This window comes from Neopsephotus bourkii, unplaced genomic scaffold, assembly GCF_033783945.1.
Source record: "Neopsephotus bourkii isolate Nb327-2 ecotype Australia unplaced genomic scaffold, CSIRO-AGI_Nbou_v1 NB_1526, whole genome shotgun sequence".
Lineage (NCBI taxonomy): Eukaryota > Metazoa > Chordata > Aves > Psittaciformes > Psittacidae > Neopsephotus > Neopsephotus bourkii.
Genome location: NW_026902002.1, coordinates 5,983,465 through 6,009,910, shown reverse-complemented (window position 1 = coordinate 6,009,910; position 26,446 = coordinate 5,983,465). Strand labels below are relative to the sequence as shown.

General features: G+C 47.8%; 1 protein-coding gene across 2 annotated transcripts in view; it reads left to right on the top strand.

Moving 5' to 3' along the window:
• MARCHF4 (membrane associated ring-CH-type finger 4) overlaps positions 1–26,446 on the top strand; it is a 110,318-nt gene that overhangs the window by 64,204 nt on the left and 19,668 nt on the right. Inside the window, exons 3-4 of one of the 2 annotated variants that reach the window (XM_061370152.1) lie at positions 12,862–13,023; positions 21,618–21,810. In XM_061370152.1, coding sequence (XP_061226136.1) covers positions 12,862–13,023; positions 21,618–21,810 — 355 coding nt within the window. The remainder of the gene's footprint in view (positions 1–12,861; positions 13,024–21,617; positions 21,811–26,446) is intronic. The other variant, XM_061370153.1, reaches the window with a different exon arrangement.

The window sequence follows — 26,446 nt, the reverse complement described above, 5'->3', positions numbered from 1 at the left end:
CACATCTCCGTGTTGGCTGGAAGTGCTAAGAAGTTGCTCTACTTCACTGCACCAGGAAGTGAAGTAGAGCAGCTGGGTGGAGGTAAATGACAATTCCATCCTAAAAGCTGACTGCAGGTTAGAAGTACAATAAAATCTCTACCCTGGAGAGTATGATGGAGTGGTGTCTCTGTGCAGCTTGAGTGGCTGTAACCCGTGGCCAGTGCACACAGACATTTCTTTCCCAACACTGCTCAAGAGCAGGCTGAGCAGCAGTTCCATTGCTTATGCCTTTGGCTTCATTATCAAGGCAAAAGGAAAGCCTGGCCAGGAACAGGCACTTGACCCTTCCTGTGCAGAGACACCACTTGCTAAGGGAGCTGTAAGTTGTTGCAGAGATGTGTTGTTTCAGAGGAAGGCAGCTACCCTCTAGGTAAAGGAGGATGTTGGAAGACCTGTCACAGCCCAGTCTGACTGGACATAGCTCCCTGAGTTAAATAACCTAATCCAGGTGGGGTAGGAGGAGCCTCATGTGGCAAAATCAGGTTCTGTAAATCCCATGTGCAGGTTTCAGCAAATCCCATGGGGAGGGAGCAGGAGAAGCAATTTGACAAAGCACAATAAAGACCACCAACAGAGAGGGTAATAATATCTATTTCAATAGGGCATCTTTCATGCTGAGGGATAAAACTCATTTGGCCACTGCTTGAAATTCAGCCACCTCTGGAGTGGAACATAGCCATGCATAACATCTGACATTGCCTCAGTGTTGATGTGTTTGTTAATATGCAAATTACCAATCAGTGTATCTTCAAAAGTTTATTTCACAGTCAGATAATATATCAGCCCTATGTAATGCTTAGTATCTGTACGCTGACAGTGCTGAAACCTCAAAGCCCTGGCACTATTTATATATTCATGTCCCTGTGTGTGAATTTCACTCTTACACACACAGTCATAGAATCATAGAATTGTTTAGGTTGGGAAGAACCTTTAAGACCATCAAGGCCAACTGTCTTCCAAGCTGCACCAGAAATGCAGGCATATAAACCTTATATTGTTCTTGTGCAAAAGAGAGACTAAAAGAAGAAATCAAAAATGGCCTCTGTAGCTCACATTACTGGTGTTATGGCTATGCTTACATCAATGTCTACCTTTCATGTCTACCTGTTTTATAGTCCATCTGCAAAAGTGAAAGCTGTATTCCCCAGCTGGAGCAGGAAAACATGACAAGGCTTTTCAACAGGAGGTATATGCAGGCAAAGACTGAAACACACGGATTCATGCAGCTTCTTATACAGGAGGCCTTTGGCCAGGGCAGCATTGAAAACTCAGAATTAATGTTGTGCAGCTTCCCCCGGCGACAGTGCAGCCAGCGCCACTGCTACCTTCAGCTCTATCCTCTAGAGCTTCTCTCAGCTGAAAAGTTGTCATGCAAGGAAAAGGGATTTGGGGATTAAGCTGCCTCTTCTCCTTTGCATGGTTTATTTTTGCTGTACTTCAACTAAATGAGCCTATGGGTTTATGAGCTCTAGACCATGCTCCTGCGGTGGAGTGGAGAGGAGAGTGCTGAGAGTCAGCAAGATCATGCTCACCCACCTCCTAATCCCAGCATTTCCCCAGGGGATTTCACCTACTTTTCTAGTACCCAGGATGCCTTGAAAGTAGGAAGAAATTGAAGGGCCAACGTGACCACTCTTGCTATGGCCAAGTGGTTTGAGATTCCTAGCTTTTATCCCCTCCCTCATCCCATCACTTTTTCCAGCTGCTCCACGCTGCCACTGGTTATCCCATTGAATTTGCAGCCCCGTGACTCTCCCAGGCATGACCCTGAGCTGCCAGCCTTGCAGACACCTCCCACCCCAGCCCCATGGGTCCTTCCCCAGATCCCATTGAAGATGTATTACCAGCGGTGGTTGATTTGGCCTGTTGGGGTTTGTGAGCAGCATTCGTCACTCCTCCATGAGTGCATCCTGCAGGCAGTTGTTCTGCTGCCGCTTCACCCACCAGCTTGGCATATACCTACTGAAGAAATGTTTTATATTTAAGGCTGGTTTTTAGCTCATTGCCGGTAAAGGCATTTCAGCTTCACTCTGTAACTGCATCATTTTCCAAAGGAGGTGCCTCTACCTCCTGTGCACGTTTGTGCCAGCAAGCATTTTGACTTTCTGCCAAACATTTAAGTGACCTTATGGCAGAATTGGAAGGCAAGGCTCTGGAGCTCCACCATCCGTGGTCCCTGAGGGCCTCTGTTCTCTCCTCTGCTGCCTCCTTCATATATTTTTGTTCAGCATCTCTGCCTTCAGGGTTGCCTGAGACATTGAAAATAAATGCCTTCTCCACTAAGACAGTCTGTAGTAATGAGGAACTTGATCTCACATAAATTGGGATGTTCTGAGACCATTTTAATTTCTGCTAATCACAGATGAAAAGTGAATTACTTCAGATGTCATGTCCTACTGCACAAGTCTTGTAACATTTGGAAAAGCCATAACAGAGTTACTCAGTAATTGAAGGGCTCTACACGAGTGAACTTTGTAATTGAGTATTCTTCTTCTCTAGATCGGGAGGCAGAAAGGAGAAGCAGATCAGGCCACGTCTTAACGAAACAGCTAGCTCTGCAGCACTACCAAAGCTAAAAGTAAACAAACCATGATCATTATTTTATATCCCAGCTCCCTGGCCGCTGCAGCAGCCCTGTGTGTGATGTGCTGTCTCCCACTTCACTGTCCCTTTACCGCTTCTGCTTTCAACCCCAAGCCACACTGCCCTCACCCTTCACCCTGAGTGCACTCAAGGCCAATGGCTGCCTCTGTCCCATTACTACTCAACAGAGCAGCAGGCATAAATGGCTTTGGAGACACGAAATGCTTTGGAAGGTTTCCATCTCTGAGCTGCTGGTCCTGACCAGCTAGGGCAGAGCAGGAAAAGCTCCTGCATAACTGTCCCCATCCAGACCTGTTGGGGTGGTCTCTCCTGCCGAATCCCCATCTCCACTCTCAACTGGGAAATGCTGTCTTCAGGTACTTGACACATGCTCTGCTCTTCTGTCTGCACCTTATTTTTGCCTTCTACTTACTGAACATGCACACAGCTCCCCCATTTCCCACCCCACTGCCCTTAGTCCTGTCTGGGGATCACTTGAGGGTACTACGGCAAACAGGGACCCCCAGATCCTGTGGTACCCTCATTTTCCACTGCCATCCATTGATGAACTTATGGTACCGGCATAAAGCAGCTCTTCAGCAGTTGCTGCACTTTCAGGAGGAGGATCTCACTGCTGTAAGGCTGCCACAGCACCTGAACATTTTCTCATTTGCAAAGAAAGTGGGATGTGGCAAATACAGAATAAAGTTTTTCTTAGCTTTTATGTTGAAGAGTTCTTCAGCTGTCTCAGGGAAAAAAAAAATAAAGAAAAAGAAGTGTATTGCTCTCTGTGTTTCACTCTCTTTAAAAGTGGGATCTATCATCTGGAGAGTCAAACCAGCATCCATTTCTGTGGATTTTCCATGGCTGCTGCTCCGCGGCTGATGGCACAATGTTTTCCGAAATGGCCATTAGCTGAGTATCTTTATGAACAGCTTCCCAGGGCAGTAGCTGCAAAGTTCAATTTGCTAAATTATAAGCACATCTCTGATAAGAATTGCATTATATGGTACTTGCATGCTGAAGGCATTAACTTTATACTTCAAACTTTTAAAATACGCATTGATGGATCTGATGAGGACTGAAGTAGAAAGGTGAAGGTCCCCAAGGATTAGAGATAACAAGGAATAATTACTGCCTTTTTTTTTCCCCCATGAAAATAAGCGGTATATTTAAAAGAATTCTATTTAGCTGAGGCTTTTTCACTAGAAAAAGCCATTTGTACATAAAAAAATAAAATAGAAGACCTCTTCAATTGCTTGAAAATTTATTACAAGCCATAACTTAAGGGCACTTGGTTTGTGCTGATGAGCTGTTTGGCTTCATGGAGTCACATCAGATTTGCCCTAGCATCCTAGGGAGTAAAATTGTGCTCACTCTTTTATCTCACACAGAATAAATCTAACTGTTGTCTGAAATAATACATTTATTTTTTTTAAAACAAAGAATAACCAGAGCAAAACGACAGCAGATTTCCCTTCAGGAGAAACCAGATTATTCTAGCTCACAAAATGGATATGGCCTTTACTAAATCTACAGAAGTTTAAAGCTTCAATACCTTGGGTAAAAGTCACAGTATCACAGTATCACAGTATGTTAGAGATTGGAAGGGACCTCAAAAGATCATCTAGTCCAATCCCCCTGCCGGAGAACACCTAGATAAGGTTACAGGCTAGAACACTTCTCTGGGATGCTGAGCCAGCTCCTCTGTGTGTTCAGGATAAGTCTGAAGCTGAACTTCCTCTAACACCCAAGTGCTCTGGGTGTTCAGGTATCCCGATTTCACATGCACAGGGCTGTGATATCTGTGCACTGAAGGCTCTTTGCTTAATCGATGCTATTATCAGACCTGATGAGGCACAGCAGGTGATATGCTTGCCTTTTGATTCCTTGCCACTGAGCAACATTTAGTAAGAATTACTTAAATCAGCTAATCAAAAATATGTTCAATGATATTAGAATGAAGTGGGCCCTAGAACACCTAAGTAAAGATATTTTTCTTGTGGAAATCCTTCTGTAGAGAGAAAAGCAAATAAATCCCAATGTGATCTATGTTTTATAAGCTCTCTGCTCCTTGGGCTATTGATGATTCCCAAAAATCCTTTGTTATTCCATATTTTGGGCAAGGTTTGACTTTATTCTGATGGAGCAGGTTTTTGAAAACCTTTTCTACTCGTATTTTGGTGGCACAGCTGAGACTAGCCAAGAGCTTGTGATATCTGCCAGAGCAAGGGCACACAGTATGGCTGGGCTCTGCAAACATGCCTGTGCATTACTGGGACAACCTGGTGTCTGTCCCCCTGTGGCAGGGAGACAGGATGGTGGGCCTCTTTGCAGGTGTGATACTGACGGTGGTACATACAGGCTGTGGTATGGTCCTTTGCAGCACTGGTCCACTAGTTGCCTTTTCTGTTGAATGGGTTTTCATCCCCTAGGTAGGGTGTTCTCCAACTTTAGGAAATTAATTTGCCTGGAGTTTGGCTGCCCAAAAGGGCTGATTCTGAAAGGACAAGGCAGTGGAGCCGTAAAGGTGAGAAGTGTGAAGCTTGGCTCAGTGAGCGCAGCAGGGTGCAGTTCACCTCCAGCTTCTGGTCACTTGCTCCGTCCATGCGGAGGGGACCACAATGTTTCATGCCACAGAGGCATGAGGACCTGGCCAGGTACACTGGGGACACACCACCAGACTGGACAGACTCTGCAAAATGATGGCTTCCAGTTTGCTGATGAACAAAGCCAGGGACATTGCTGACAGACTGCTGGAGAAAAACACTTGCAGAAAGTCATAGCCCATGTTTTCTCCTCTCTGAAGTGGTAGAACCCTTCTGCTGGCCCTATCTGCTGGGCACAGGGCTGGATCAGTCCCAGCTTCTTCTTGGGTTCAGTGATGGCAGCAACAGTGTGGCAGGACTGCTTGCAGGTCCCTGTGCTTGCTGTTTTTCTTGCTCTGAGGACTATTTCTGTTTAGACTATTCCTGTTTAGAGGAATCTCTTCCTGGAAGGCCACTTTTTTGGCAGGACTTGCACACAGAGGTGGAGCTCAGCATCTTCCCTCTCAGTTAAAGATACCTTTAGGGACTGTCCTTCCTTCTCAGTGGCTGTCCTAGGTGAGAACCAGCCCCCAGCATCCTTTTCCATGCTGTCCCCCTTTCATAGCTGAATGACACATCTTAGGGCTTTCTGCCCTTCATCTTTCACTGGCCTGAAACCAGGTGTTAAAATCCTCCATAGCTCATTGCACAAAAAATGCCCTGTGATTTTCTGTTTCTCACAAAAAATGTGTGCTTTCTGCTCCTTTGAAGTACTTTCCCTTAAAGGAAGTTGATGTTAAACCATGAGACATCTTGTTCTACCTGTACCAGCTCCCTAGGATGTACCTAGAGCTGGTGGTTTGTGCCTGCCTATGGGCAGGCAAACACATGAGCAAGTTACTGTCAGGTAAATACTGAAAGAGCCCTAGCCTAGATTAAACCCCATTCTCCACCCCCCAGCCCCACATTTTTGAATGGGAAAGGGTAGGGCTATGTCCATATATTTCACATTAAACTCTGCAACATTCCTGCTTTTTCCATTTCTGAGGCATTGTGCAAATGTGCCCCAGCTCCCTGACAGCTCACATTAAGCTCTGTGGAACTGCGTTCAGTCACCTTCCCCTGGAAATCAGTGAAGGAGTGAGGGCAGAGCCATGCGGCAGAGCCACCGCTCCCGACTGCTCCCAGGATGAGTCACAGCAGCAAGGTCTCGTCACTCTCTAATGCGCTGGGCTTCCTGCGCCATGGTCTTCTCATGCCTCTTCCTCCTTCTTTTCTTCCTGAGTTTTTATTCCTCGTCTTCATTTCTCTTGAAATTGCCTTAAGTTTCTTGTCTTCATTTTCTCCTGTCCTGCCGAGTTCTTTAAGGTTTTAGCAATTAAAGGCGGAAAAAAGCCATCCTTTTTTCTGCTCCCTGGCAAGCTGGAGGGCTGATCTGCTTGCAGAGGAGACTGGTCCTGCTCAGCCCTCTTGCACCATTGCTTACGCCGTGGGAAAGGTGGAGTATGGAGGTTGCCCTCAGGCTTTCTGAACGTGGCACACAGCCTTGTTAATAAGTGGTGGGGATGACATGGGGTAACACAGGCAGTGCTGTGGGGGTCTTGCTTTTGAACATGCCATTCAGAAGTGGCAGAGGAGGAGCCAGGCAATTTGGTATAAAGAACAACCAGTGCCATAGTGCAGCTCAGGGTCCCTGTCGGGCTTTTCTGTGTTCTGCTGACCAAGGCACAGCCTTGGAATGGTGTTTGGCCAGATGCCTCTCCTCTGAAACCCTGAACTCTTGGGCATGGAGGCACAAGGGTTTTACCTGATGTCTTCCTCCAACATAGCTGAGCATCCTGAGTCATCCACTTGAACAAAAAATTTTGGTTTAAAACTTGCTGATGCCCTGGTGAGCAGCCCAGATGGGGTGATGGTCCTCTAGCTCTGCAGCAACAAAAAGTCCCCATGGGGATTAGTAAGGCTCAGAAAAAGAAAGTCTTCCTTCCCCCTCCTCCATCCCACTCCCAGATTCCGAGCTGCCCCTTCTGGCTTTGGCCATCCATCCGTCTGTCCCAGCATCAGCACTGGAGATGGGAAGTAGCAGAGATCACTTAAAATTCCCCCTTAAAATAGCAGAGATCACTTTAAATTCCCCTTAGCCATGGTAAAGCCAAAGGCTGTGGGCAGCAGCTGCTCTGCCGGAAAGTCGTGTCTCTTGCAGTAGCAGTGGGATGAGTTTTCCCGCAGGAGGGGACTGCGGACCAGGTCCCACCCTTCCCTCCCACAGCTGTGGCTGCAGCCTCTCGTATTTTCATCAGAGAGACGCAGAAAAAGCCTGAGCAGTGTGTCAGCCTCGGTTCTCCTCGGAGCCTCTGTAGGTGGAAAGGCAATTTGTGCTGTTTTCAGAGGATCAGGAGCTCTGCAGACGTGATGGATTTTCAGACAGGACTTGCTCTGGAACAAACATTTGTCTCAGCTCAGGACCATGTGAGACATAAGCCTCTCCTGACCAGCATCCATGTTTCCAGACATCACCAGAATACACCTTATGGTCCCAGAGAAGTGCATGGTGGTTTCACTGAGTGCATTAAAGCTGAGCTGCCTTTCTGCTCACACCCAGCATATAGGCAGAGAGATGCCTGTGTTTTGTTGCTAGATTAGTCATCACTCTGTTAGGGAGAAGTGTCCCATCCACAGGGCTGCCAGAACAGCTAATACCCATTGAAAACTGCAGAAAACCACAAAAAGGCAGAGCTGTGCCAAATACACCCATCTCAGAGCCCCCAGGTTGCCATGCCAAGCTGTGGCTGCTCCTACTGCCATGGGGATGAGGAGCAGGGGTGCATGGTCTTGCAGGGGAGCTGTGGGATGAGCCAGTCCTGGTCATGGAGGTGCATGGCAGCAGCAGTGGCACCTGGGGAGGGGAAGGGAGCTGCAAGGATTCTGGGTGGTGTCTTTTTGTAATCACTAGGATAGATTTTCCTATAGGTTCCCCAGGTTTTAGGGAGCTGCCCAATTGGTGGATTCCCTGCCAAGAAAAGTCTCTCAGCAGATTGCTGCCACAACAGAGATTGGGGTCAGCACCCAGCTCTGCCAGGGTTCTCGGGGAGATGCCATCTCACCACAGAGGTACATAACCATGTCCTTTGCTGTTCTAACACCACAGGAGATACAAGCCCACTCCTCTCTCAGTCCACACTCTGCATCAATTTCCCACAATGCCGGATAATTTAATGCAATATATATATATATTTATAGATACTTACTTCATGACCCTTTTTGTCTGTTGCTGGTTGGTGCTGTGCTTGCACGCAGGAGGGTACTCACAGGAAGCATTTGAGATGCTGATAGTAATGTCTGTGTTTAGTTTAAAATGATGGAAGGGCAGTTCATGAAAGTGTGTGTGAAGACAGAGTGATCATTAGTACATGTTTATTGAAGTTTACCAGCTGTGTAACAATGGGGTTTTCTTTGCCACTGGACTTCATTCCTCTGTAATTATGTTCCTAATATAGAAATAATTTGACATTTATTTGCCATAATAAAACTTCCCATTACATTTAAATTTAATGTGAAGATTTAAGTGTATTTAGGAGACTCAGTTGAAGACCTGAAATTAAATATTCCCAGTTTCCTCTTCCCAACAAGACAAACTCATATAAATGCTAGCAGTCAGATCCATGCATACAGCTACTCCCATGAGCAGTGGCAGCTGCATGAGCATATCCAGACAGAGATGGTAGCCCTTGTGATGTGGACAACTCTTTCAGCATCTTCTCACTGCCTTGCTCTGGTCCAGGGCACTGTGTTATGCTGATGACTGATGCCCCTTTTTGCATCTGAGCAGGGAAAACACACAGCTGAGGAAAAACTGCAGGTGTTAAACTCACCATCAGCCAGCCCGGTTACATGTACAGCTTGCACTGGTTTTCAGATTTTTTGCTGTTAAAGTTGTGGTAGCAAGATGTTGCTCTTTCCAGCTGAGCTGGTGCTTAGGAGCAGCCCAGGCAGCAGATGTAGGTCAGCAAGCTGGAACTGGGACATGCCAGAAGATGACATCCTGTCCCAATGACACCATCGTCCCCATGTTCAAAAGAGACTGGGTGGGCAAATTTCCTCTACTTCATTTATGGTTAAAAGAATAGGCCTGGGAAACACATCCCATGAGTACCTGCTGGTTTGGTGAGCTGCTGCAGCTTCAGTAGCAATGCATGGATGGGCTTCCAGCACTGACACACAAAACATCCAGGCGAAACATTGACATCAGCACTCAACAAGGGTGTCACTGCTCCTGACATCATTTTCTCCCTGGATGTACCAAGCATCAGAAGCACACACTGGCAATAATTTTTTTTCCATCCTTTCTCAGAACTCCTCCCAGTAGGCTTAAAATAGCAGGGTCCATATAACTGTTAACCACTTTGACACATTGCAATGGGCACAGATTGGGAATTCATAAGGAGAGGACAGAGCTGGAACAGACTCACACTCCGCGTTCATCTCCAGCAGTATCATCCATCTCAGGGTAAAGCCAGTTCATCCTGGACTTGCCCTTGCTGCTCCTAGAGACCAGCTCCCACCACAGACAGAAAGAGGGAATAATATTCTATATAATTGCTTACTACATTACTTTTCTCAGAAGTAGAGTAATATATAGGAAAGAGTATTTCCTCCATATGTTGAGACGGTTATGGCCAAAGCCAGAGCACCCTTCCCTTTTGTTAACTCTGGGTTTTCACCTTTGAAATGAAACCCAAGTTAGACTTGGATAGTAACAAAAAAAGGGCAGATGCCCTGATTCCAAAGACCATTTGGGTGTTTCAGGGAAACAAGATGGTACTGAGCAAGCTGAGGATGAAGCTTGCAGCTGAGGGACATTTCTCTGACAAAGCAGAAATGCTGATCCAAGTAATGGGATGTAACTCTAAAGGGAAAACTGCCAAAATAAGTGTTGGGAAGTAGAGCCTTCAAAGAGTCTTTGGAGAGCAGTCCCCCAAGGGTATTGGTGGGAACATCGTTGTTTGAAGCACTGGAGAATATGTTGTGCAGAGCCATTTTCTGCAAACCTACAGAAATCGCCATGGGGATTTAATTTCCATCTCTAATTGCTGCGATCTGCACCTCATTTGGGGCTTACTTTTGTGTGCTTGTAGCTTTTAGCAGAGGTCTCTGCGCAACAAATCCTTCATGTGTACCACAGCCAATGGACTGTTCCTGAGGTCACTGTAGAGCCAGCAAGGAGGCTCATTCTCCTTTACTGTACAAGTGATTTATTCCCTTAATATGCTGCTGGTGTTTATTTTTCTGCTGGTATAGGAGCGCGTGCTTGTGTGTGTGCATGTGGCAGTGTTTTACGAATGCTCGCTGTGGACAGAATTGGGCTTCACAGTATGCAAAAATAGGTATATGCCACACTGAAGGATAAAATATTTCACATGGCTGGAGAAAATGTGGTAAATCAGGGTTTTGCTGGATTTGTGAAAAATCAAGAAACTGTGGGATTCATCTCCACAGTTGAGTCCTGAGCTCTTGCAGGAGCTGGCAGGACTGCCTAGATTAAAAGGGGACTGGGTCCCCTCGGCGGTGTAGGGTGTCTGTGGACATCTCTTGGCTCTCAAGAGACAGGCTTAGATTTCAGACTCCATTTATTACAGAACCCAAGAAGCCGGTGTTAGTCCAGGCTGCAGCTACAGCTTTCCGCCTCTGCCTTTGCCTCGAGGTTGTTCCTCCTAGTTCCTGCTCCATTCTGCCCCGTTCCTGATCCCTCATCACAGGTGCCTCCAGCTGCTCATTAGGCAAAACCCAGGTCTCTTACCATTTTGAGGGAAGAGAAAGGCAGGGACGCACGCTTCACATTTCACCTCACACTGGGAGTTTGAGTTGCAAGTGTCAATGCTCCTTCCCACATGCACCCTCCTCCCCTCTCGTCCTTCCCTGCTTCCCTTCTTTTGGTTTGTCCTGTAACACCTTTCCAGGTGAAAAAAATTCATGGATTCTACAACCCTCCTTGCTCTCCCTCTCCCTTCTCATCCCCTCCAGTGTGTAATGAAAAGTAGTGACAGGTAGAGCTGATCCCGGTTCTGTAATGTAAACAGTTATTTACAGTTTTGCTAAAGTTTCATGGAAGGTGACATTTTTAGGTCACCTAGCTGAAGCAAATGAGCTGATTAAACTGTTTGCATTAGGTTTCATAAAAAAAGTAACATTCTTGCCCAGTGTGGTTCTCATTTCCTCAGGTTCTCAGACCTGATGTACTCTGAAAGCTAAGGCAGTTTCCCACCAAGGTTAGCAAGAGCAGGATCTGGTTTCCTAAGTTAAGGCAGTTGGATGGACAACTCACTGTTGTCCAGCAGTCTCAGACACCAGGGTCTGTTATCCTGGGGCTCCATTAGTGGTAATGATGGGGCTGACCTAGGAGTGTCAGAGGAAATATCCTCTTCCTAACACTGAAAGTATGATGCCAGCCTTCCCATCCCATAGATTTTCCTATTCTACCTTTTAAAGTTTTTAAATCATGGAGTACACAACTGGAATCTATATTGTGGGTTTTAAATACTAAGAGGTGGGGAGAAAAATGTAGTGGCTCTGTTCTTCCCTAAATAAGGGATGGCAAATAACTGTAAAATGAGCTCCTGAGCTTGTGTGTGCAGAGAGGAATTTAGTCCCATGGTGAATAGGATGATAGCAGATAGATCAGAATAATACTGGGGCTTTGTGGATACCCTGTTTAAACCAACACCAGAAATAAGGGAGAGAGTCAGGAGGTTCAGTGTTTTGGCCACCATTCATAAATATCTGTGTCTCACAAGCCAGGACTCAGTTTGTTCTTCATCTCATTTGCTTCTAGGGTGGAAATAGGCAGCCCTATTGGCTATGCATCACTATGACTCACCTTCGGGACAGACTGTCTGGGGGAAGCAGGGGATGTGTGAAATTTGAGGACCTTTTCCCTGCTGGGCTATGGGTACACAAAGACCTGAACCCAAAGCACACACCTGCCACTCACAGTCAGGTTCATCCCTCTCAGTCCAGGAACGTTAGAAAGGAGACTCCTGTGTCTCACACTGCAAATGCCCACTGCCTGGCAAGTACTGGGAGGTAGCACATAGCACTGGGCTCAGTCCAGCTCCTGGGGTGGAGTGGCACCTCCATGGCTGGCACCAGCTAACCTGCACAGAGTCCAAGAGCTGCTGTGTCTGTGCCTGCCTGGGCTCAAGGAAGCCGCCCTGGGCTGAGCAGGATGGCAGTCTGCAGCAGAGGCTGTCCCACAGCTATCGCAACACCAACCATGCTGTCTGAAATACGGAGCAGAGAGACAAACCTGAGCAGTGAAACAGTGGGCATCTGGTATCCAATAGAGCTGTGTCCACTGGTTGTGGTCTAGTGTGGGTCCTCTGGTGTCTAGTAAGAGTTGTGCTTACCGAGTTCTTCCTTCATCAGTGATATTAGGCATCTCTTATCTACACAGCTGTCTCTTTCCACAAAAAAAAAGAATAAAAAATAAAAGTAGGACCCAAGTATTTGGAACTGTTACATCCCTGTCAAACTTTGTTCGCATCAGACAAGAAGTATTTGAGGGAATGCAGGTGGAGGCAGCACAATTACCAAAGCCAAACCAGGTAAAAATGAACAAAAAGCAAATGGGATGATGGAGGTTCTGCTATGCCAAGCCATGCCATGCCTGTGGGAGGAGGGGTGCCTCGCTGATGCTGTCTGTTTTTTCCAGGGGGAGTTGCTGAGCCCATGTCGATGTGATGGATCGGTGAAGTGCACGCACCAGCCATGTCTGATCAAATGGATTAGCGAGAGAGGCTGCTGGAGCTGTGAGCTGTGTTACTACAAGTATCACGTCATTGCCATAAGCACAAAGAACCCTCTGCAGGTAAAGGTACTAGAGACATTTCAAAGTCTATTTATTCTTGTTTCTGTTTTTGTTTCTGGGAGCAACTGGATTTTACCTGTGTGGGTCTTCCTTCCCTGAACAGAGTGATCCGTATGTCTGAGACACTTAGAAAAGGTTGTCAGGGGCTGGTCCAAAGCAGCCCCATGTTCTGCTGATACCAAGGGCATCCCTTGGGAGTCTGCTCCTGCTCTTTCTGTCCTTTGACAATTCCCACATTCACTTACCTCCTGTTGAAACTGCCAGTGTGATAGTGCTGTTACACCTCACAGCCTTTCAAATGTGCTCATCCCCTGGAGACCACAGGTATGCCGCTGTCTCCAGGGGCAGGTGGGGACGGAGCTGTTACGGGATTTGCTACAACAGAGCACACAGTCTGTGACAGAGCAGTATCCTGGGACTCCATTTGCCTATACTTGTGCCATTAACACTGATCTCCTGCTGAGCCTCCTCTGTGTTGGCATGAGAGATGAAATAGGCAAGTGGAGGGCTCTTACAGCTCTCCTCTGTGATCCTGCCACCCTTTTCACTTTACTGCTCCTCCATGATCAAATACATCCTGGCATGGCACAAGGGGTGTGTGATGCTCTGGCCTCTCCAAGCCTGATTCGCAGTGGACGTTTGCAGATGTGCACACAACATCTTAATGTGGGTGGCTGTGAAGGGTGTCAGAGGACCCACCTTCTTTCTCTTCCAAGTTCAAAAGACTTCTGTTTTAACAACCCCCACTTCAGGCTGGTAATTTAAAATCAAGATTCAGAATGGGGAAACCTGTGTGACTGTTAAAAATGAGATCAATTAACCTTAATAGGTATTGATTTATTGTGGGAGCTACACCTGAAGATGGATTAATTGCTGCGTGGCTTTGATGAGAACCATTAGTGCCTCGGACATAAGGAAGCATATTACATCTAGGTAGTACTGCTTAATTAGCATCATCTGGACTGGAGAGATATTACAGCAGCATGCTGTGCTTAGAGATGGCGGTAATGTCAGTAATAGTCTGTCCAGCACCTGGTGGAGCTTTTTGACTCTCTGCTGATTGCCCTGCTCTCTGACAGGAGGCAGAGACTTTCCCCCAGTTGTGAAGGAGTAGGATGGAATGCAAACTGCTCTCTTCTCCAAACTGCAGTCTCTGTCTTTTTCCAGGCCTGAGGTCACTAGCTACAGTGAGGAAACAGGAGCCCTTTAGGACTTCAGATTTAAATGAAGTAGTGAAATTAGTGTGATATCATGGGGAACTTTTGCTGGGAGGAAGGAAAAAGACTGCCTGCTCTCTGTGAGCCCCTGCAGCTTCTGATTTGATTTTCCACGTGCCCTGGGATGGAGAGATCAGTAGTTTCATCTCAAGGCCCAGATCCAGGGTGTTTTAATTTCTTGGCTTTAGTAACTCAGAGCAGATTGAAACACAGGAGGAGAGATGTGGACAAAGAAGCATTTGTTTATTTCTGGAAAGCTGGTTTATGAGTGCCCTAATGCTTCCTGTGTCTTAGATTGGGGGTGCGATGCTGAGCAGCATTGAAGGTTTGTGGGTACAGATTTGTAAGCATGTGTGTAGCCAGCCACTGAATGACCTCCAAATGCTCTGCACCTTCAGGTGTCTCAGGGCAACGAGTCAGTGGCTTTCCTGTTGTTCCTCATTCAGTTAACATTTGTTGGAGCTATTCACAGACAAGCTGCCCTCCTATACACACATTTCAAAAGCCTGAGCAAAGTATTGGTGTTTCTGGGCTCCCCTGTTAGGAAGGGGCCTGATCTGATGGCCTTTGCCACGAATACAAGGAATAAGTGGCAGGAGCAATGGAGAGATAGCTGAGCTCCAGGAGCGAGGGTCCCAGAGGACCGTGCAAACCCTGATCTCGGAAGCTTCACGCTGCTGACTCAAGACTTCACAGCACATCTTGCAGAAGCACTGGGAGGTCTGGGGGGTGGGGAGAAGCAACTGTAGTGAAAAGCCGTGCGATCTGGAACAAATGCAGCATGTTTGGAGTTTCAGCTGTGTGCCCGGGTGCCCTGTCTGGTGCCAGCACAAAGGCACTTCTGGGAAGCAGATGCTACACTAGCAATAGTATGTGAAATCCTGTGGGAAGTGGCTGATATACCAGCCCTCTACTTCCCATGAGGACTAAGGGGTTGGGCCCCCTGTAACCCACTACCACATATGTCTTGTTCCCCCATGGCTCTCACCATGGTCTGACACTGGGAAAGGAAGGAAGAGAGCACCCAGGTGGCTGCAATGCCCTGACGTGATGTGCCATAACAATATGTCACAGCATGTGCAGGTGGGAAGAACATCTTTTCTGCTCAGTCTTCACCCCACATGCGGGTAACAGGGGCCACCTGGACATACAAGGGTGTCCCTAAGTAAAACAACAGTCCTTGACCTTCCTTCTCAGGGTCTGCTGGAACTTCTGCCCAGCTTTATTCTTACCAGAAAGTTCCAAATTTCTCAAGCACAGGTTTTAGAGGGCAAATGCTGTAGAAATTCATGGTTTTCTGTTAATTCCAGCCCAGCCATCATGCAGGCAAAGACCACACAAACATCACCTCCTTGTCAACTTAAATCTGTTTGGATGATGCTCTGAGCGTGGCTAGATTTTAACCAGCAATGTGGCCTACCTATCCCCTGTGTCCTCTCCTGTGACAGACTGTTGGAAAACCAAACCCAGGGAGCTGGCAGTCCCTGGGCTCCCTGAGGCATGTCCAGTTGGTCCAAGCACACCCAACACCCACATATTCCCTGGGACCTGCCTGTTCCTCTGCCCATGTTCACATCTGCTCCCCCATTTTTGGAATTCCTAGAAGCACGGCATGGGCCAGATGAGTGTGGAGACTCATGGCACGGGCAGAGAAGTTGCAGCGGGGGGAACATGGTTCATGCATAATTAACACAGACTCCCTCCAGCCTCCAGGCTGTTATGATGTTTCATACCAGAGAGAGGCCTTTAGTCTGGTATTTTGACAGAATGAATCTCCATAAATTAAAGCCTCCCATCCCATCCCTCTATTGCAGGCATTTAATAGCAATGGTCTTAAAGCAGCAATGGGTGCAGTAAGAGACTTCTTGGCCCTCCTTCCTCCCTGCTGCCTTTCCAAGTATCTGAATAAGCCACAGCATCTGTAAGTGTACAGCAGGGAAGCTATCACAGTGGTAGCATAACTTTGCTTGATGAATTCATAAAAACAAAAGCCATCCTCCAGAAGATAATTGAGGAACATGGCCAGAGGCTCGTGACAGCAGTGAGTGGAGAGCCAGACCTAAGCAGTGGTGGGAATGGTCCACTTCAACCTTCTAGGAAAAACCTCTGCCTGCTTGTGATCCTGGGTCTGAAGATTAAATTGCTGACTAGCCCAGCTCAGGATGTTAATGATACGTACTAAGGGGACGTGTCAGATACAGCAATAAAAATAAACTGAACTGCCTGAGGCAGGCATGGGGGAGCTCTCAGAGGAGTGCAGGGAGGCTTTTCCAGCAAGCAAGTTTTCTTTGCAAGCTGCAGCAGTGAGACACAGATATCTTCTGCAGGCAAATATCTGCCTTGGATCTGCTCATGCTGGTGCTTGGGAACCTTTGGAGACTGCTGGTGCCAAAGAAAGGGAAATATGTATCAGGACTTAAATACTATAGTAATGACATTATTAATCTGTGTTACATGAGCAGTGGGAGTTTTCCCTTACAAGCCTCTGAGCAGAAGCTCTGAAGCAAACAGAGAAACAGGTTTGTTCCTGTCCTGGTTTCAGCTGGAATAAAGTTATTTTTGATTCTTACTATCTGGTGCAGTGCTGTGTTTTGGCTTTAGCCTGAGAACAATGCTGATAACACAACAATGTATTAGCTATTGCTCAGTAGCATTTACCTGGCTCAAGGACTTTTCAATCTCATGCTTTGCTAGTGAGGAGAGGCACAAGAAGCTGCAAGGGAGCAGAGACAGGACTGGCCAAAGGGATATGGGTATTCCACACCCCAGGGCATCATGCTCAGTATATAAACTGGGGGGAGTTGGCCACAAGGGACTGATCACTGCTTGAGTCAGACTGGGTATCAGTCAGTGAGTGGTGAGCAACTGTATAATGCATCACTTGTATTTTCTGAATTTTAATTTCTCTCTTTTGTGTGTGTGGTTTTTTGGTGTTGTTTATTTTGTTGTTGTTTGGTTGGTTGGTTGGTTTGGTTTGGTTTTTTTGTTGGGATTTTTTGTTTGTTTGTTTGTTTTGTATTATTACCATCAGAATTGTTGGTATTATTTCTATTATCATTATATTTTACTTAATTTCAATTTTTAAACTGCTCTTAACCTTCTTCCGATTCTCTTCCCCATCCCACCTGGGGCGGGGAGGTGCTGGGGAAATGAGCAAGTGGTACTTACTTAGTTGCTGGGTGGGCTTAGACCACGACAGTCCCAGGTACAAAATGTAGGTTATGAAACAGTGCAAGAGAACGGGAGTGACATGACTGGCAGGCACCGGTCCTGGCTTGTCCCCTGGCTAAGATTATTCCAAATGTTAGGCCTGGGCTCCAAATAAACCCTTTCTGAGGCAATGGAGAAACTTGGGGAAAGTCAGTCCAAGAGAGTGTTCTGTTTTGCACATGCACATCTGGGTGGTGTGCCAATGCACTCGGCCAAGGGGGATGGAGTAGAAGACAGATAGACAGCTCCTAAGTGAATGAGGACATTTCTCCAGAATGGTCTGGAGGCATAAAGCCTTTTTTCTAGTACAAATGGCAAGCCACTGCAGAGAGCTGCTTGGGCATGCTCTGAAGCCATTGTTAGCCTGGCACTCACAAAGCTGCCCCTGTTACCCTGCAAGAGCCTTTAAAGCTTTCTGGTTTCACCAAGTCCTTAGTTCTGCCCTGTTCAGCACTGGCAGAGAGCATCCATAGAGCTTTCTGCCTGCCTAACAATCCTGATTGACAACCTGGGTGAGCTGCTGGTTGTTAAAGGTGCACTTCGGTACAGTTCAGCAGCTACCTGGGACTTAACAGTCATTATCAGCTGAGGAAAGAAGGTCTCCCATTTAGGTTTGCTGTCTCCCCGCAAGGTGGGGTTGCTTGACACTGTGACCTTGCTGGAATTTGAATGTTTGAGCTGGAGATCTGGAGGGAGGGAGGTGTCTGCAGCCAGGCATTCACACAAAGAGCATTGGGGGTTTCAGACGTGCTGTCAAAGGAACTCTGCAGTGTAGCTGAGACCTTTCTTTGAAGCTCCAGTGGTGAGCCAGGGACTGTAGGGTTGCCCACCAAATCCCTGGTCTGCTGGCCGTAGTGATGGTAGAAGGGGATTAGGAAAATGTCTGATTTTACAAGGGCTGTTATGAAATCTGAAAGGCACAGCACTGTGATTGGGGTGAGTTCCCGAGGCCACCAGTGCACAGATGCATCAGGGCCAGCTTCTGCAGCTGAAATTTACCAGTATGTTCCACCTCTGAACAGCTCTTGGACCCTTCTGTGTGTGCTCTCACTGGCTAACATGCTTTATCCTCTGTCTCACCCTTTTTCGTCTCTCTGTGCAAGCCTCATACCATAAGATGTGTACCAAAATGGAATTAAAAGATTAAAAATAATGACTCCAGTTATTGGCGGCTCTGGCTAGATGTGGGATGCTAAATTGAAGCTCTTAGGGTTGTCAGAGAGGAAATACAACATTTATTAGTTACTTTTATTTCTGGAAAATATTAAATTCTCCTGCAAGCTGGTTATTTTCCTCAGTGTTCAGCTCTGACCCATTTACCTCCTTGCCAGAGGGTAATCACACCCCAGTGCCACCTCCTGAACAGAGTCGGGACTGCTGGTGCGTGTGTCACTGTCAGTTAGTGCCAGATGCGGGGGGGGAGAATCTCCTACCCCCTGGCACGGCTGACGGACTCCAGCCCCTTCATTATCACCACAGTGAACTTCCCGGAGCTGCTGCCAGCTAGGCAGCGTCAGGCAACATCCCTGCCTTTGTTTCAGCCTGTGTGTTCCCAACCAAAGGGAGCAGGACTTCCTTTCTCTCAGATGAAACTTCTTTGTGCTCTGAGCTCCATCCCTTTGACACTATATTTAGTACAACACCTAAGCCTCTCTCTCTGCAAAGCAGTGTCGCTGGTTGTTCATGGCTGTTAGTTGTAGAAAACAGCTCCTTCTTTTTCTGTCTTTAATTGCTACCTTGGAAAGACCCCTTGCCAACACAGGCCTTGCAGTGTGCCAGACAGATGGTGAGGAGCCAGTCCATTGCCTCCTCTTGAGAGAGAAATGATGCAGAAGGATTTGGCTGGCACAGGCACACATGGGTCAGCGTGAGGGACCTGCAGTAAAACCTTCACACACAGCACCAGGCACCAGGCTCCCTTCACTCCTATCCCCTCAGTGTTTGACAGTTAGTGGAACGGAAGATGAGGTCTGGGAAAAGCTGAAGGGGTGAAAGTGCAACCCCATGCACACAGCCAAACACCCTCCCTGCCCCATGCCTCTAGTCCTGGAGCTCTGAGCTGATGGCACCAGTTGTGGATTTGTCCTGCATTGGCTTATGGTGCTGTTGAGAATGAAGCTGAAGAGTGAACAGGAGGCTAGCACAGCTTCTGATCCCACCATCAGAATTCAAATTTGGAGGCAATGGGTGCTGGGTGGCCTTTGCTCTGTTTTATGTCAGAAGAGTTGCAGAACTGTGCATCTTCTGTGGACTCCAGCACCCCTGCATCTAGCTTTGGCCTGTTTCAGCTGGTACCACCAAGCTTCCCACCCTAAGAGGAGAGCTGTTCACCATCTCAACTTCTTCATGGCACAAAGGGGCCAATTGTGTGGCTGGATTTGGTGGAGGTGTGGGATACATCGGGCTATGGCAGAGTGGGAACAGGCTGTTGAAGGGATCACTCACCGAGCAGTCCCGGTGCTTGGTGTTTGCCTTTGGCAGGGCCACCTCCTGGAGCATATGGCAGGAAGAGGACCGGAGTAAGCTGGGCCTGGGATGGGGATGTGGCCCAGTCCTGCTTCAGCAGGGAGCAAACTCTCTCTCTGCTCTGCAGCTTTATGGCCATTTACTCTGCAGCCAACTACAAAATAAGCTGTTACCACCCACCACACTGATGATGCACATCCCTGACATATGATTTGAGAGCTGACTGCCCCTGCAGGGTATAAGCCAAGGAGCAAGGCTGGCAGAGGCAGACACTTCAGCTCACCTCTGAGCCAGGCCAGGCAATCTCCTTCCAGTTGCAAGCCCAGACCTCAGTCCCAGGCAGAAGCTCTCATCTGTGCCTTTCCAAAGGCAGCCCTTTGCAGGGGAGTGCATTAAGTTCAGGGGTTGATCACTGGACTGGTAGCAATGCCTGCCTGCACCACCACAAGTTGCCTGTTGTACTTCAGCCAGGTTTCAAAGTCCTCCCTACCTGCCAAAAACACCTATAACTCCTGGTTGGTTTGCGTATTAAAGAGGGACCCAGCAACTGAACTCCCTTTTTGCCCTGCAAAAGGATGGGCCAAGGCTTGACAGGTGACCCTGCTGAGGGCTTGACAGAGATGCAGCTTCATAGGGACACTGAGTTTGGGCTGAATCCAGGCTGAACATTCTCAGTTCCTCTGAATCCTTTATACCTGCAGGAGGTTGAAGTCTGCGTTTATTCTTCTGCCAGTCCCACTGAGATTTCAAGGGCATATATCTCACAGCTAAAGGTGGCCTATATGCTTCGATGCCAGGAGAGACGGTCTCTCCCCAACCTGTTTATTCATTCGATTTCTGATCTGCAGGAGGGGCTACAGACCATGTCCCCAAGTCTTGTTAATTTCTGCTCTTGGTTTTTACAGGGCAGCTCTCTCAGCAGTGTAAATCTGAGCGGGGAGGTTTTATGCTGGATGACAGAGAGGCTTAGGATATTTATACCGTAGTTTATACAAAGCTGTTTGACACAGTGAATGGATTTGGGGAAGTTACTTCTACTTTTTTTTTTCTTCTGGGAAAGAAGCATTGGCGTTTACCTTGGAACACAGCCTGAATGTGTCAGCACCTAAAGACAGGGTGTCCTGACCACAGCAACTTGTGTTCTTTGTAGCATGTTTTGTGGGATGTGCCTACCTAGTGCTGTGATCCCGTCAGATCTCACAAAGTGGCACCGAGCCAGCTCATGGGAGGCTTCCAAAGGAAAGCCTGGCTCTCTGAAACAGTTCTCTTGGTAGTAGGATGCCTTGGCTGAGGATGCTGCCTGGCCTCTATTTGAGGTAGCAACTGAATGTCCTGGCTTGTGATGGCCACCACAGACCTACTGTCATGGGGATACTGTATTTGGTGTCTTGCTCTCAGTCCATCCTGCCTCCCTCAGGTCTCTGTGCTTTCCCGGTGAAATGCAGGATTCCTTCCCATTGCTTCCTTCAGCAGTGCTGTCAGGAAACATTGGGCCATACACTGTTGAACAGCTGCCATGCTCCACCCCAGAGCATGGGTGACCTGTGGACCAGGTAAAAGCACTTATGCTCGTAGATGCTCTTTGAGATGTCCGAAACCACCACCTATAATGTAAACCGGTGACATGTCCCAAGTAACTAATCTCTTCTCTTTTTCATTCCTCCTTTCCCTTGTTCCCTCTCCTCTCCCTGTTGCCTCCTGTTGCAGTGGCAGGCCATCTCTCTGACAGTCATTGAGAAGGTTCAGATTGCAGCAGCCATCCTGGGTTCCCTCTTCCTCATCGCCAGTATCTCGTGGCTCATCTGGTCGACCTTCAGTCCTTCAGCCAAATGGCAGCGCCAGGACCTGCTCTTCCAGATCTGTTATGGAATGTACGGCTTCATGGACATTGTCTGTATAGGTGGGTGATCGTATCTCATGGCACAGCCAAGGTCGCCCACCCGCTCACCCGTGGAGAGGAGTGGGAGATGGTGTAGAGTCAGCCTGTGCAACTCAGCTCATATTGAGCCTCCCCAGCTTTTCCTCCTGTTTGTTTTTGTGGCACCTTTTTTACAGTCCACTCTGCTCGTCTGGGGAGCCCTGGAGTGTTTCCTTGGCTGGGCAGGCAGAGGGATCTGCAGCAACCCTAGAGAGACACAAATCTCTCTTCAGAGCAAGACAAGGGTGGGGAGGTCTGGGGGAGACTGGGGAGTGTAAGGCTTTTGAGAAACTCCTCTTTCCTGGAATAGCTACTCAGAGACTGCCCCATGGTTGGGTATGGCAGGCTCTCTCCACATGCAACTCCTTGGTTCTCTGCCAGGAAGGGGTGGCTGCCCCTTCTTTGGCCCACCCTGGATCTGCAAGACGCAACCAGCCCAGGTCATGGCCCAGCCTGGGGTCGTTGTCAGGTTGCTGGTACAGAGCAGCTTGAGGGCAAAGCTGCCCCACAGTGAGCAAGCCCAGACAGCAAAGGAGATGCTGGCACCAGTCCCCAGCAGGGTCTCCCTGCGACCTTGAGCTGTATTCCCAATGCAGGTCTGCAGGATGAGGGATCATAGCTGACAATACCTACGGGCAGAGGCACTCACCAGCCAGGCTGTTGAAAGACTGATGGTTACCATAACAGTTCGGTGAACATCAGCTACCTCCAAACGTGCTCCTGAGCAGTGTCCACCCCAGCACAGGCCACCAGATAATGTCAGTTTAAGTGACCCTGCCAGGAAGCAAAGAGGGTCCCAGAGACCTCTCTGTGTCTTAGTTCTTCCATCATTCATGTAAAGGCAGAAGGAGCCTCCCAGAAACTCGGTGGGACAAAGCAGTCCTCTTGATTTGGTGTATATATGTTTGTGTGCCACTCCAGAGAGAAGGAGCACAGCCCCAAGTTCAGCCCTCAGGAGGAGCAGGGCTATATCGCAGAGCAGCAGTTGGTGGAATTGGGATAGGGAAGTAAACCAACCCTAGCAACAGGGACAGAAGTCTGGTTTGCACACCATAGTATCTGCATTCAAATGGATCATCTGGGTTCAAATGGCATCAGCATCTTTCCAGCACAGGACTTGAGCCTGCTGAAACCCAGGCCAGTTTCTCCCACCGCTACCACCACTGTGCTGACAATGAGATTTGAGCATGGCCTGTAGAGATTACCCTGCTCCTTCCTGAGATGCTGGTGGAGCTACCATATATCTCCAGGAACAAAGGGTGGCAAAGGGGATGAAAGAAAAATGGGAATCACCCACATGTTGGCACAATAGCCACTGGTGAGATCCTCTTGCTGGTGGTATGAAGAGTGGAAAAAATTAACCTTATATGTATGTTGTGTGCACTTATGTTGCCTTGTTGGCAGAGGACAGAACTGGAGAGCCATGGGCTAGGTGGACATCGGTTCCATGACTAAATGGCTTTGATACAGCTTCAAGAGCTGAGGGGAGCTGATTAGCTCATAGCTCATCCGTCAACAGGAGCTAAATCCTCCCACATGGCAGAGAACAAACCACACTAGCCATGAACTGAAGGGGAGCTGGGCAGGCAGATTCAGACTGGAGATTCATTATTTCTTTCTTACTAATTTTTTAAGGGTCTGGCCTTTATTTCTCTTTTCCACCTTCTCTGAGGGGAAAAAAAAGCACCTTTGCATCTCCACTGATGTCACCATTAAGCTTAATGCCCTAACCTGGGAGCTGTGACTTTTCCAGCCAAAGAGCAAGTCTCCCAGAAACTCAGTGGGACAAAGCAGTCCTCTTGATTTGATGTATATATGTTTGTGTGCCACTCCAGGGGGAAGGAGCACTGTCCCCAGTTCAACCCTCAGGAGGAGCAGGGCTATGTCACAGCCATTCTGTTCCCAGGAACACTACAGAGCCATGGCTGGGACAGCCCCTTGTCTCATGGTCCTACCTACACAGGTGGCAGTCCTGGTGGGCCAGGCTTCCTGGGTTGCTGACTTTTTCACAAACCCAAAAGCAAGTGGGAAGCATTACAGATGCTGTGAGTTACCATGTCTGTCTATGGCTTCTTTTGCTCAGCACCTCAGAGACTGTACTAGTGCTGTGTGCAGCAGGCCTGCCTGTGCTGCCAGGCAGCCCTGCCATGCTTAATCAGGAGAGATGATGTTCTGGACCATGTGAGCCTTCATATATATTTCCCTATAAAAGCTCCCATGTGCGTGCAGCCAGCCCTAGTGTAAAACTTGCTTGTATTGTCCATCAGTACTCTTTGCAGTCCCAGCTGCTGCTACTTCTTGTGGTCAAGAAGGCAAATGGCATCCTGGGGTGCATTAGAAAGGGTGTGGTTAGTAGGTCAAGAGAGGTTCTCCTCCCCCTCTATTCTGCCTTGGTGAGGCCGCATCTGGAATATTGCATCCAGTTCTGGGCCCCTCAGTTCAAGGACAGGGAATTGCTTGAAAGAGTCCAGCGCAGAGCCACAAAGATGATTAAGGGAGTGGAACATCTCCCTTATGAGGAGAGGCTGAGGGAGCTGGGTCTCTTTAGCTTGGAGAAGAGGAGACTGAGGGGTGACCTCATCAGTGTTTACAAATATGTAACGGGTGGGTGTCAGGATGATGGAGCTAGGCTTTTTTCAGTGATATCCAGTGATAGGACAAGGGGCAATGGGTGTAAACTGGAGCATAGGAGGTTCCATGTTAACATCAGGAAAAACTTCTTTACTGTGAGAGTGACAGAGCACTGGAACAGGTTGCCCAGGGGGGTTGTGGAGTCTCCCACATTGGAGATATTCAAGGCCCACCTGGACAAGTTCCTGTGTGATGTACTCTAGGTTACCCTGCTCTTGCAGGGGGGTTGGACCAGATGATCTCTTGAGGTCCCTTCCAACCCTTGGGATTCTGTGATTCTGTGATTAGACCAGCAGAAGGGCTGATCAAAGGGAACTCTGCAACTGGGTTGAATTCCTTGTTCATTTTAGCTATGCTCAGCTGTAATGGATGCAGCAATGCCAGCTCCCTAGGAAACTCGCAGTATGTTCCTCACTGTGGAACAGCTATTCTCCCCCTCTTTCTCCTTCTCCCTAACCTTGCAGCCTCACATAGGGTTTTTGGTCACAGCCAGGCAAAGCCATCAGCAGAGATTCAGAGTTCTTCTCCTGACTGCCAGCATGGCCTGAAGCCTCTTATTACTCCCCCCTGGGCTTTAGTCCCACTTCTGCAAGTTCAGGATACAACCTCTCACAGATAATTGCAGTGACAACAGTTCTTGAACTACCAGGGTGCTGTCTGTGCATTTTGGTGACTCCTCCTCTGCAGTCCAGCGCTTTTCCCCTTTTGCTTTCCAGCCTGTGGGTGGGTAGGAAAGACTAAGGGACTAAGAAATGCTCAGTGATGGGGAAAGAGCAAGACATTAAGTGCACTCAGTTCTACTACACTTGTTGGTTTTTTTTGGCAAGCGTAACACACACACTGTGCATTGCTTGGTAACAGGCTGTGCAGCCTGAGCTAGCAGAATGTTATACTGTAGGTCTAGACTAATTGTATGAATTCCTATTGTTCCTTTCCCCAGTTTGACCCCAAGTTTTGCTTTCACTGGCAGAGGAGCAGAGGTTTGAAAGACAAGGTATTTACTAAGGAGCGGATGCGCTGAAGCAGATTTCCTCTGTAGTTCCAGCCAGTTCACACTTTGGTTGGCCTTGGATGTCTCATGTCCAATGAGCTGCCAGCAGTATTTGTCCAGGAGGCCAGTTTACATACCCTTGCACTTGGAGGTGTTTGGTAGGACACTTCCTCTGGCACTGTAGAGTTTCACAGCTGTAGATGACACCAAATCTGCAGAGATCCTGACTACCATCAGGCAGGGAGTACACACCTAGTCAGAAACTGCCCAGCTGTTTTGTGTGATCTCCTTTCTACCAAGTCGTTAAGGGAATTAGGTAGTAATTTGCCAAGACAGAGATATCTGTGGCAATTTGCGTAGGCAATCACATTGCAGCACTATGCTTTCCGTTGTGGAGGCAAAGGTGAGGACATGGATGCTCACTTGCATTTATAGCTCCCTAAGCACAGATCATTTGGTGGTTGTTATCTTCACTTGAGCTATACTTGATCTGAAATGGTCACATTATCTCCAAGCCGAGTTCTCAAAATATGGCTGTTAACTCAGACTATTGATCCATGCATCAAAATCCAGGGGTCTTGGGTTTGACCCTCAGCCACTCACATTCAGTAATACACTAGTGTTTTCTGAACTTTGCTGCATCCTAGCATGCTCTGTGAAAACAGTTATAAGGGACAGACACCATTTGCTACTCTTTCTGCCACCATGGAAACAAAACCACAATCAAAGTAAGGTGATTCTACTCCTCATGACCAGCAGGATAGATGGTACGGCCCCAAGTACTAGAAACTAGGTCCATCTGGGCAAAATGTGCAAGATAGCCTTTCAACATTGTTATCCCCCTTGCTCTCAGACATCTAATAGAAGGGCAAGAAGCACTGGAAAGGGTTGCTTAGGATTTGTGGGAGTCTTCAATACTGGAATTTCTGTTAAGGATCTGTTAGAAAACATATGTCAAGAACAGGTTGCAGAGAGATGATCCCAGTTTGTGAAGGA